General features: G+C 33.0%; 1 protein-coding gene across 2 annotated transcripts; it reads right to left on the bottom strand.

The window, feature by feature from the left end:
* Positions 1–1,814: 1,814 nt before the first annotated feature.
* Positions 1,815–10,621, bottom strand: LOC141697023 (uncharacterized). 2 transcript variants are annotated; one of them, XM_074501205.1, is made up of 9 exons: positions 10,330–10,621; positions 9,069–9,169; positions 8,609–8,966; positions 5,725–6,588; positions 4,680–4,737; positions 3,540–3,601; positions 3,350–3,456; positions 3,157–3,244; positions 1,815–2,575 (listed from the first exon to the last, which is right to left on the bottom strand). In XM_074501205.1, the coding sequence occupies exons 1-9, from the start codon at positions 10,453–10,455 to the stop codon at positions 2,267–2,269; spliced, it is 2,073 nt and encodes a 690-aa protein (XP_074357306.1). In that variant the 5' UTR covers positions 10,456–10,621; the 3' UTR covers positions 1,815–2,266. The 2 variants fall into 2 exon arrangements, with proteins under 2 accessions (XP_074357306.1, XP_074357305.1); XM_074501204.1 differs by having other exon boundaries at positions 8,603–8,966; positions 10,330–10,620.
* Positions 10,622–13,386: the final 2,765 nt, after the last annotated feature.

Below are 13,386 nucleotides of genomic sequence, written 5' to 3'. Positions count from 1 at the left end.
TAATTAAGCAACAGAAGTGAAGAATGTGTGTGTGTGTATGTGTGTGTGCCTTTAAACACACACATAATTGTAAGGACGACATACACTTATATATCTAGGAGGTCTCAACAAGTATTCGCTAAACTTTTAGAAAATTTGGACATAAGTATGTGTTGAACATATGCAGTGCATGAGGACATGTATAAATAGAAGACGGGTATTATTGTGAATTACTGATTGTGTCAATAATTCCTGCAAAGAGAAATCTGATACTATCTAGTTAAGATTTCAGATAAGATTACCTTCAAAAAGAAATCTACTTTTTCGTCAGAAGATAAGGTTCTCGAAATTTTCAACCAAAAATGCAGCATTATTAAAATCCAATCCATAAAAATTACAAAAATAATTATTTCAATTTATGGAATTTAAAGTTTAATGAAATACAAAAGCAATTTATGAATTAAATTTGTAAAATTATATAATATATTATAAAATTTATGAATTTATGGAATTTATTTTAAGTTCTGATAAATTAAAATAAAAATATATTATTTTGGTAATATAATATATTAGTACTAAGGAAAATAGTAATAATATAAATACAAATTTATGAATTAAATTTATGAAATAATTAGTTTTATTTATGGGATTTTAAAGTTTTATGAAATATATAATATTAGTTTAAAGTAATATTATATATGAATAATAAAAACTAAGATAATAAAAACCAATGTAAGGAAGAAAAGAGAAGGAAAGAAATAAGAAATAAAGAAAGTGCAGATAAGGAAGAAAGAGAGAAAGAAGAGGGAGAAGAAAGAAGAAGGCGGCAATCTTCATTGTCTGCAATGACTTTATTTCATTTTATTTGAAAACAGTAAAAACTTTTATGAAAGACTTATCTTTTTCGTTGTATGTCATTTATATGATTTGATTAGTCATTACTATTTTTCATGTGTCCTTCCACCTGAACAACTCATTTATTTTGTTGCATTCTGCTAGCAGTGGCCACCCTTTTATAAATTGGCAGTTTTTGAAACTAATTTTGTTTTAAATGCTCAATGCACACAAAATGTACCTCTACATCAAACAAGTAACATTTTTATATATTATGTTGAACTACAATGCTAAAATTCATGATTATAAGGTCTCGTCAAGAAAAAATATATTTCCCATAATACCTTTTTCCAAGGAACTAAAACCATACAAAAAAAATTAAAATTAAAATAATAATACATACTACAAATAGGTTTACATCAATATTCAACAAAAAAAGAATTAAACCAAAATAATATTTTGAGAATTAAATATGTATGTTCCAAAACATGCCCTCACGTAACAAATACACACTCGACTCGCATGACACCCTTTTTAAAATTACAAAAGTCATATATTTATAATTTTTTGATTAAAATAAAAAATATACACTAAAAATAGGTTTACATCAGTAACTAAAAAAAAATTAAACCAAAATAATTTTTTAAAGTATAATACTATAGCTCAAAACATGAGCTCCAGAGAAACCTTGGAAAACAATAGACAAAGGCACGGGGAGGAAAGAAAAAAAATAATATAAAAAAGGAAAATGCCCCGGAACGCCACTTCTTATGGGTGTCTTGGGCAGAATCCCAAAAGTAATGGCGTTATATGCCATTTTTGGAAGAGTTTAAACAGTTGTGCCAAAAAAATAAACTTTATAGCCTCAAATCCGTGTCCATAACCAAATTGTGTCACACGCCTTCTACATATACATTCCTATTGAAGCTTCAAAGGAAAAAAAAAACCTACATGCCATAACTAGTCTAGTAGTCTATTTCACACAAAAAGAGCTCCGCATATACAGAATAAATAGCAGCCGTGTATTATTTTAGTAGAGGATAAAAATCTCCATAAGAATCCAAAAAGAACTTATCAACGTCATATAATAAAATCCATAAGCCAGCTAAGATTGTCCATCTTAAAACCAAGGTAAACATAATTGAATTAATATAATCGTGAAAGCAAGCTCCGCTCAAAATATTTAGGTCATTAACCTTGAGTTCTCCATTTAGCACATAAGAAGTCATCTAGACTACCCACCTTGCCTCTCTTTATATGCTTCAACCCATTGGAGGAAATGGAAGACAGAGCAGCAAATGCTATAAAATTCCTACATCCACATTACCCATCTTCTTAAAGTAGAGGTCCTAACCAATGAAGGAGGTCCTTTACGAGTTACCCAATGATCTCTACATAGGTTGAAAGTTGGCATTTCTTTTCCCACATACTGTCAATGAGAATATGCGATGATTTAGACAGTGCTCGAGTTTGCATTTGCCTTGGCTTCTGTTCGGATATAAGTTAAACTTCTCGGGGCATTGAATGATGGAACACTGATGTCAGAAACACTGGGTGCATCAGATGCCATTTGGTCACCCCGCTTCCATTGGAAACTCCGTGCACCAGCTTTTATTGGGAGACGGGGCCGGAACGAACTAGGGATTCCTCTTGGAAAGGGAACTCTACCAAACCTTGATGCAGCGAACATGGAACCTCGAGAAATTCGAGGCCATGTTATAACAGGTGCAGGTTCTGGTGGAGCAGCGCTTTTCATTACAACCTGGAAATGACAAACCCACTTGGTAATCCAGACAGAAAATTATAAATGCCAATCTAGTACTGCGAGTGATTCTATGAGTACTAATCACCACTGTTACCATATAGAAATCAGTCGGCTCAGATAAAAAATAGATTCTCATTAGCTTACTAGAATTCACGATTCAATTCTGCCCCCAAATAACACAGTTGTACAGTAGTATCAGTAACTCTTTCAAAATTTAAAAGACTGCCCAATATTTATAAGATATTTTAACAAAACCTTATAAACTTGCATTTGATTTTGAAAGATCAAACAAGAATATATCATATAGATTTTCTATCTTAAAACTTTTATTAAAGCCAATGATTACTCAAACACAATTATGGTTATAACCCCAGGATATACAAATGTGCACTAGGTTCCTAAACTATCCAATTTTTCTTGGTAAATCATTGCTGAACCAAAAGAGGCCTACCCATCTGTTTATAATGTCATTAACCATTATGCATCGCCACCGTATAATTTACTTGAAAGCTCTATCATATGATTATAAACGATAGCTTGGCTCTTATAATTGCAATACAAACATCATTTTTACGTACCTTGACAATACGTGACATGAAGGAGGTGCCACTAAGTGACAATGCATGTTCTGCCGCTTCTCTACTTGCAAATTCTACATAAGCTGACCTGGTCGAGCAAAACAATTTAGTATGAACTTCTATATGCATCCAAACTCCAGAATGCAAGAAACTTGTAAAAATACACAGTTATTCAATGGAAATAAAAACTCACCCTTTTGGTTGGCCGGTCGCTGCATCTGTTACAATAATTACTTTTATAACATCCCCAAACTTGTTGCAGTGTCGAGAAAGACTATCCTTGGTAGCAGCAAAATGAACCTAAATAAATAGGCAACTGAGTCAGAATAAATGGTGAATTATATATTAAAGCACAATTAAAGATCGCAAAAAGAAGTCACTACATTGCTAATGAATATCGTCCGTAAATCTGCATCTTCAGTGGGAAGACCAGCAGCATATGAACCTGCACAAAACCATTCGAATAATCTTAAGATAAAATGAAATGTTTAGAAATTATTAAATGTGTCAACTAACAAACTGAACCAGAAGGGGAACAATAGAGATGATCAAACTGTCAAGAAGCTATATATTAGAACCATATTCATACCAAGGAAACCTTAACAGGATCAGAGCTTGCATGTTTATGCATGTCAAAAGAATTTACTAATTCTGAAATCAAGCTTACATGCTATCAGTAGTTACTAATGCCAAAATTCTGTTTTAAGCCCATGAATATATAGAAGAATTAGATGTCCCTAATAATTTCTTTATTATTACACCAAATATCTAAAGAGGCAACTTACCTTTATACAAATTACTAATTAATCTCTAGGCCATATTTATTTATCACTGTTCATTAATTTTCTCTGAATCGATTCATTATATGACAAATGTGCTTAATGACTTGTTGCAAACCTGGTGTTCCTTTTACTTGCTGCAGAATCACTCTTCTAGACAGGACCCCAACACACCTAATGGGACTATTTTGATCCATCTTTCTCTAATCTTAGTTGAGCACTGCTAGTTCTAGATGCTAGATATTTAACCTAATAGGCAGCTTTTAGTGCAAATACTGGGGGTGTTTCAGTTTCATTATAATCCTCATATAAGAGACAAATGCACCTACTTTCTGCCTATTATAAGAGGATAATAACAAAAACTTAAACACCGCCATCGTAAAGACCATTCACTCGCTTATACAGCCAATATTGAATTTTTACACAGTCTACTAACCCACAAGCTCTACAATTTGAGACTATCGGTGTCTCTATAACTTTATTAGAACTTGAAAAACGGGTAAAAACCACAGAAAACTTTGACTGTTAATAGACCAACTTTTATATCATACCATCTCTGTACATGAAGCGCAAGATGACTGCCAAAATCTGTAATTTGTGCCCGGCGCCCGCCCATTAAAAATATATATTTTATTTTTAAAATCACTTCCATATACAAAACTGAAATGTTCCTTTTGTTGCAGTTATATATAATAAGATAAAACAATGAATCTTGAAGCCCTAATCCAAAAGTGGATTACTCACCAGTAGTGGCTGAAAGTTCCTTTTGAGATTCCCTCTGACCATCAGCAGTAAGTATTTTCTGCAGAGAACAATCAAAAAGAGTAAAGTGAAATTAATGTGTGCGGATGCAAACTTGGTACACAGACACAGATAAGCCCTACTTGTCACAGCTACTAAAGTTTTCGACTTGAGCTTCTTAGCATCTGATTCTGATTGTGCTCTTTCAAAACTAGTATAATAGTGGTAGTTAAAATTGCCCTACTAGTTAAAATTGCTACAGTTTCTGCCAGCTCAAGTGTACGTTGTACATAAAGTAGGGTTAATGGATTAAGGGCAAAATCGCAATGGTAACTATATATATATATATATATATATATTCAAACTATTATATTTAAACTATTCGCGACAATACATTCAGAACTATACTTTTTCATAAAACTCAGTGTTATATTTGTTCGAATTAACAGGATTGAAGTATGAGGAGCCTGATAAAGTTATGAAAAAAATGATGCCATTAAGCAACTAAAACTAGGACTTCTTGGAAAACATGCTTTTCTATCTTATAGGAAAGCACATAGATTAAAACTAATATCCATCTTAGAATGGAAGACAGCATTCAGTCATGCACACACCTTCCTCTTTTTGAATAAAAATTAATGAAGTATCTCGACTACATCTGTCCCAGTATCTGCATCAAACAAATATTATTTTCACACACTGCCATAGTTAGGGGCGTTGGGATGCGTGACGGGAATGGAATGGGAATGAGGAACGGGAATGCAAGTCGATAGGAATGAAGTGGAATCAAAAGAGGTACGATGGGTTTAATTTACCCACCTAACAACTAAATTGTTAATCCAAACACTATCGCACGAGTTTAAGGTTCCCGATTCCCATTAAACAGGCTCATTAACCATGAAACAAATACTCCCTTAAGAGCTTAGTTTCAGCTTCTCAAGTCTCAACCTTAAAGCTAAACACTAGACAAATAACTTCGGGAAAGCTAGGAGCTGCAGTGAGCAACTAGAAACAGAGCAATTAGAAGCATTAATAGAAAAGTCCTTACATTTCCATTTCCGGCTGCAATAGGATTTTTGTTCTCCTTTATCGGCTGAGAATTTAATTTTTCTGCTCTTGCATCACTCCTTTGAACAATTTTTCTGCTACTTACAGATGATGTCCCCTTATACTGAGGTGGTTTCCAGGTATTTACGTTCACAGATATATTTACTGTAGAATTATTATCAGCAATAGACTGATACTGATCCTTCCGTAAATTAAAGGTGCTTTGATCAGCCTTACTAGCTACACTATACTGAACCATCAATGAATCATCATCCTTGTACCCAAAAGATGTGCCAGAGTGAGAAATATCTGTACCATTGTGGTTAATAAGTCGGCCACCCTCATATAGTTCATCATCAGACACAAAACCAGAAGCATTTCGGGGGTAACTTTCCAACACTGCCCTCTTCTTCGAATAACGTTCATCAAAGTCGCTGCGTGGAAGATGAGTTGAATGTTTTTCCTCCGAAAAATGGTCATAACCTCCATATTCTTCAACAGCTTCAACAAGAACTTCTCTGGACTCTGTCATATGGGAACTGGTGTCTAAAACATCTATAGCACGACCTAGACGATCAAATACATTTCCCGAGGACCTGACTTTGACTACATCTTTAGCAGCTTCAGCTACAGCTTTGATAGCAACTGCCATGGTGGCATCAGGCACTCTTGCAACAGACTGGATGCTATGAGTATGATCTTCAAGTGATGAATCCTCAACAGAAGTAGAAACAACAGATCGAAGACGCTTAAATGAGGGTTCTTTACTCAATCTAGCTGACCTGGGGGAGCCAAGAGCATCTCTCACTGCAGATTGCAACAGCCTCCGAGGGGCATTGATCAATGTTTTAGAGACATCATCTTTCTGTGCCAAGTAAATGTGTAAGTTTAGCAGATTCCTTACATAAAAGAGATACAAAGACACTATTATAGATTCCATACTAATACTCAACTAGAAATGATTCTCAGCGATTTATGAAGTTTTACTATGATAGATGTACCACCATAATTCAAAGGTCAATCAGTGCATCTAATCAATAAGTGCATCTAATCATGTCTACATCCATCAACCGCACTGAAAACACACTAAGAAAATTCTGTCATCCCATTTAAGTCATTACTTTTGTCTGCATTAAGAATTACCTATGCTCACAGGTCACAATCATAAATTCATATACCATATTCTATTCAGAAGTTGACTGTTGTATACCTCAGTACTATGTTGTAACATGGAATCAACCACATGGTAGAACACAAACAATCGCTGACTTCATGTTATTTTTTTTAATAATAACTTTTGTGTGAGAAAGTTTCCTGATGTCAAGTTCATAATTGCATGTAATCATGTTCACGGTAACAATGAATAACTTGTAATTGTCTTTTGCAACTGTTATATATTCCAGACATGCAATTAAATATCAAATGTGAGCCAGTGTCTTGGTTCAAGAATTTGGGAGCGGGCAAAAAAACAGGAAAAAATTGCCACCCAAATCGCATCAATTAAATTAATGCCACCAACAAGAATGACAAGCAAATAAATCGCATATGAACATTACAATGTTTTCTGTCATGCTTCCTTGCTAAGAGGATTCAAATGCTAACTGTGTCATTTGATATGCTTGGCACTTTCCCTAGCCCTTGCTATAATTGTAGTAGAACACAGGTGCATTCTGATTTAAAAAGCTTCAGATATTATGAAACCATTAAAATAATACAAGAGAAATAATCTAAAATTATCTAATCAACTATGAGTTCTCTCAAGAGAAATTCAAAAGCTATTAAGTGATGCACTTGCCTATCAGAAACATAGGTTCATTGTGCCAGAGCCCAATGTCAAGCACATGAGATACATGAATTCAGAAAGTTACAATGATTATCATATGACATACTTGAGCCATAACTTTAGGAGTCAGCATCTCACTTACTAGTATACGAGTATTTAAGTATATAACTATGTGTCTGTGTGTGTATAACTGTATATATATATAGGGTGTCACCTCCATAAAGAACCCCTTTACATGGACATGGAAGAGCACCATCATAATACTATATTTTTCATAAAAATTGATCTGTTAAAATTAAAATCACAAAATTTAACAACAATTAAGCTTAACATATCGAATCTAACATAATCTCATCTTAAAAATTAAATATAACATAGAATCAAGTAGAGAATCCTGTACATATTTTTTTAACAATAAAATTATATGTAATCATTTTATTTAATATCCAAATATTTGATATATTCTATTTAAAAAAAAAACTTTTTGCTGTGAAATTTAAAATCTAAATGCAATTCTATTTAAGATTTTACGTTAAGCTTTATTGTTCTTTATATAATAGGGTTCTTCATGGAGCAATGACATATATATTCACAAGTTTGCAATTTCACTTCTGTAGGCTTTTCCAAAGATAGCAATCAATCGATCATTTTTTCCTTAAGGCACTAAGCATTTTGTAATTGAAGTCCTAAAAATTTCAGATGTTTACGTTATATTTGCATGATTTGTGGTTTCACGGACATTTGTAGCCTGTAAGAAAGTCCGCAAAGCCTTTAAACCAATTAAAAGAAACAATCATTTAGTGTTACAAGCAAAATAACTATACTGGATATCATTAACCCAGATCCCTTAATTAAAAAAATAATAAACCAGAACTTCACATCGACAACCCACATTCTAGTTCTCTAATATATGGATCCAAAACCTTTTAGATTAGGCTACATATGTAATATTACTGCGTAAAACAGTTTCTTCATTTATCATCTCCTAAACAAAAAAAAATTGACTTCAAGAAGCAGAAGTACAAACCATATAAGCAAAGCAATAAAAAAAATAGAACTGTATAAGGCCAAAAAAACATAAGAAGTTAAAATAAACCTTTACATGGAGCATTTCATCAGGGTGTCGCCTTTTCCTTTGTACTATTGGCCTTGGAGGGGATGATCGTTTAAGATGATTATTTTCCATGTGAGCATCTTCATCGACGTGAATATTTGCAGTAACCACACTACGAAGTGGAGGGGTCTCGACTGCATCCTTTACCAAGCTTTTCCACCCCTTGCCATGTCTATTTCTTGATAATTCATTTGGGTTTCTTGTTTCAGGTTCAGTGACCATCTGGTGACTGTCGAGATTTTGAGCCTGCTCTTTAATTGTGGATTTTGTTTTAACAACCTCATTCAGCAAAGCTTCTTTGGGTTGCACATAAAGATCTATATGTTTTTCTAAATGATCCCACAACCTGCATCATGAGTGGTGAACATATGGTAATTTATTTATTTTTTAAATTATATGATTATTAGTTTTGTAACTACATTATCACATTAAGGAATAGTTTGATTACCAGGAAACAAAAGAGTCACTATCATCACCCAAAAATACATTCAACTCATTCTTTGCTTCTACTTTGCGCCTACCATTTTTAAGCAACACAATAACATATTCCTGCAAAACAAAAACCCACAATTAATAAAAGCAATATAGCAGAATATTTCTAGCCAACATAACAAAATTGGTAATAAATGCCCAACTACTTCCTCATTACTCTAACTGCACACGATTATAAGCAATCTAAAAACGCAAACTCTTCGAACATCCCAGGCGAGTAGTAAACTTTACTCTAAAGTATTGAGACATAAATGGAAGGTGTTGTCAGGTGATATTTACAAAACCGTACAACAACATAGAATGTACATGCAAATCACAAGTTCTAGAAAAATTCTCTACTATATCCTGCATCTTATCAAAGCATCTAAAGAAGTTGTCAGGGACCACCAATACAATAGGCTAAGATGTTAATAGGCCTTTAGCTCGGCTTGATTACACCCCTATAGGCAACAAAACTTCGGCACTGTTTGATTACACCACTATAAACGGTGCTCCATTGCTCCAAGTGTGAGTTGAGGTCCAGAGTTCAATTCTCACCTCCCCCAACCCCAGAGCTCTATGTATTTCCATTCACCAAATAGAAAAATATAAATTGCACTATAAACGTATTCCACTAAAACTTTTAGTCACAAAAACCGAGATTAATTGAATGTAACGTAAAGTTCAAATAGAACTATCCAACTAATTCTGTTCATTGTTCATAGATATCTCCCAGGCATCCATACACAAACTCACAACAAAATTAGTATAAACTTGAAGTCTATTCCAACTAAAAAGCTCAACTCAACTTTTTATCCGAGCGTCCAAGCAAAATCCAGTCAATCCGAGCTCAAATTATCAATCCGAGCTCAAATTATCAATCCGAGTCTATTCCATTCCTTAAACAGCCCTAATTTCAAATAAATATCTCAAGTAATGTATTCACCACAAACACTGGAAACAAACTAGTATAAATTATAAGTCCATTCCAACCAAAAAACTCGAGCGATCAAGCAGAATCGAGCTCAAACTATCGAACCGAACCAAGCCTATTCCGGTTTCTAATAAATATATCAATAAGTATCAACAGAATCTATATAACACCGGGAACAATGCACTTAACCACTACAAACAAAAACACATAAATTAAAACAACGTATTTCAATTGCGATGAATATATAACTGATTATATACAAAAAGAGTGATTAAAAAAGGCAGTAATTGAAAAATCGACATACAACGAGAGTATCGTCAGTGTAATCGCCCATGAACTCCTTGAGTTTATCCTTGACTCGATCTCGTAACTTGGCGACTCCATCGCCGCCGAAATTAACACGGAACGTTAAATCATCGCTCTCATCCATCTCGATTATATTCGATGTTAGATTTTGTAAAATTATTTTAAAATTAAGATGATGAATTTGATTTCGATGATGGATGATATCAGGGGAGCGTTACGTTTCCATTTAGACTTACCCCAGGTGGAATGTTAAATGTTCAAGCAACCCTAGGGCTCGGTTTATGTATGTACTGTATGTATTTTATCTACTCTTGTGACTACCCCCAATTGGGCAATTTATTTATAATGCATTAAAAGTTTTATATTATTAAAATTATAATAAATTTCTTGTAGTTACTAGTTAATATCAAATAGTATATATAATTGATGAGATTCGGACGATTAACCTCGTTAGTATATTCATAAATAATAACATTAATATTTGTTGTTGATTCGAATCTGAACTTGAATAATATATAAATAATAATAAAAATATTTGATGTTGGCGGGGTTCGAACCTCGGAGTTTGAGTAATGTAAAATAATAATATAATTATTTGTTATTGACGAGATTCGAACCTAAAAACTTGAGTAGTATATATTATTTTAGTATTTAGATCTAACGGTTTTGATAACTTGATTAAAAAGATTCGACAATCATAAATGAGGATAATCAAACCAACCAAAACAATTATACTCAATTCCAGTTATTATAGTATAGTATAGATTCACGGGTTCCCGTTAATATTTAAAAATTTATTTAACCCATCATATTATAATTTTTATCTATTTATATAAATATATAGTAATTATAAAGATTTATAATAAAAATAATCGAATAAGCTGTGTCGTAATTTAGTAGGATAAGTAAACAATGTCTAGTAGTTTAACAATTTATTAGTTTAGCGGATATATAATACTATTTATATATTTTTTAATAACTAACATTAGGGGATAACCGTTGAAACAAATTATAACTCATTCCGATTATTACAGTATAGTATAGAGTTTATTAATTTATTTAGTTTTCATTTGTTGAAGTATTCTGAAATTTTATTAATATTAATTGTTTATGTATATTGATATATACATTGAAAACTAATATAATTTATATTAGAACTCACCACGAAAGGCTAAAAGTTGATCACACCATTCTTGAAGGAGACTCAAACTCTGATTCAGAAGGCTCAAAAGCTGATAAGACAGAACTTACTTTTGAAGAGAAGAAAAAGCTATTGTGGGGAAGTAAGACATCAGCACCAAAGAGAGATTCTTCTGAGATCATTAACAAAATCTACGGTGGTAATTCACAATCTAGAATGGCTGGCAGAAGAGGTGGTTTGGGTCTTCCAAATGCTGATAATTACAAAGGAAATGCTTTAATTCTAAGGGAGCAAGGGAATCTGACAGAAATAGGCGAAAATGTGAAGCTTGAAGATCTACAAAAGATTATATCAGTTCAAATTGTGCTTGATTTGTATGACACAAATAAGCCAAGTAAAAAGATGTTGTATTTTCTTGGGTCAGGTAAAAGGTTGAAGATTTTACAGGAATAGTTGAAAGACAAACCACGGCATGAGTTGGAATATATCTCAACTTTACTTAAGGTAATCAACTCTACAACTGCTAGGTGGTCTGCTTATTTGAAAGACTTGGTATCCAGGAAGCAGAAAGGAATGCTCATCAAACTAAAATATATTCCAAAAATACCTTGACGAAAATGGTCACACTGTTGATATGCCTATAGGAGGAGCTAGATTAATTACATCTATTGGGATAAAAGTTCTTACTTTTAATCCAAATGGTAAGAAAGTTGGGTTTTCCGAAGCTAGATGACTTCGCTTTAGGCAGATCCAACATTCATGACCTCGGAGGAGCTATCTATCAAAATGCTGAATCTACTGAAGAGTTGAAGGATATCAAACATATAATGAAAATGTATTTAAATGTTTTTGAAGAAAATCTACTCAAGAAATTTTTTGATGATGCTAATGGTTTTGCCAAAGTTGAAGATTGAAGATAAAGTATGATACACTGATAATATGATTGTACATATGTTTTTTTCTACATTTAGATATTTTTGACATCATCAATTAAGAACTTGTACATAAATTACTTAATGCACAAGTTGGGGGAGATTTTTAGATGAAATTGATGATATCAGTATATAACTATCACAATTTGCCATTAGTACTTGATATCAGAGTTTAACAAAGATGACGTCATCAGCATTTGTCATAAGTATCTGCTAATCAGTACTTGTCATCAGCATTTGTTCATATCAGTATTTGTCAAGCTGAAAATCAGGAGATATCACAGGAAGATAAATTTGCAGAGATATGTCGGTATATTACTTTAATTATTGTAGCAATCAATAGTTGGATATATATTAAAATTCTTTATTCACTTGTGACATATCATAGATTGATTGTGTAACTATACAGTATATAAGCACATGTTATGTTAACATATATGTATCATATATTGATATATCATACACATAACCTAGCAGCTCTCAAGGATATATGTTCATCCTTTGAGAGAGTATTGTAATTAGTTTTTATTCAGTAATATAAAAACTGTTCTTATCCGTTGAGTTCTTTATTTCGATTTGATTGTTTAACTATATTCAGCCCTCTCTACAGTTGATTTAAGGCCTATCACCTTCATCAGAATTTCTTCCCACAACACTAATAGTTGCGGAGCCACGCCGATAATGCGCGCGAGGGGGGGGGGGGCACTGCAATGGAGAAGTGATGACAGGGCTTGGAGACTCCCAACAAGAGAAATTCAACAATGATAATATTCAGATTGAGTTTCAGAGACTAATCTAATAACTGAAAGTAGGCAAATTAAATTCTGTTAAAAAATAAATTTGTTTCTTACTATCCAAATTGACCAGGCGAATAAGGAAGATCCGGATAAAAAATACAAATTATCTTGTTTAGAGGTAATAACAACAATAAGAGAGTTTACACATTATAATATAGTGGGCGTATTAAGCAGAAGAAGAATAA

Source organism: Apium graveolens, chromosome 11, assembly GCF_009905375.1.
Source record: "Apium graveolens cultivar Ventura chromosome 11, ASM990537v1, whole genome shotgun sequence".
Lineage (NCBI taxonomy): Eukaryota > Viridiplantae > Streptophyta > Magnoliopsida > Apiales > Apiaceae > Apium > Apium graveolens.
Note: the sequence above shows the minus strand (reverse complement) of the source record. Positions and strands in the feature narration are given on the sequence as shown.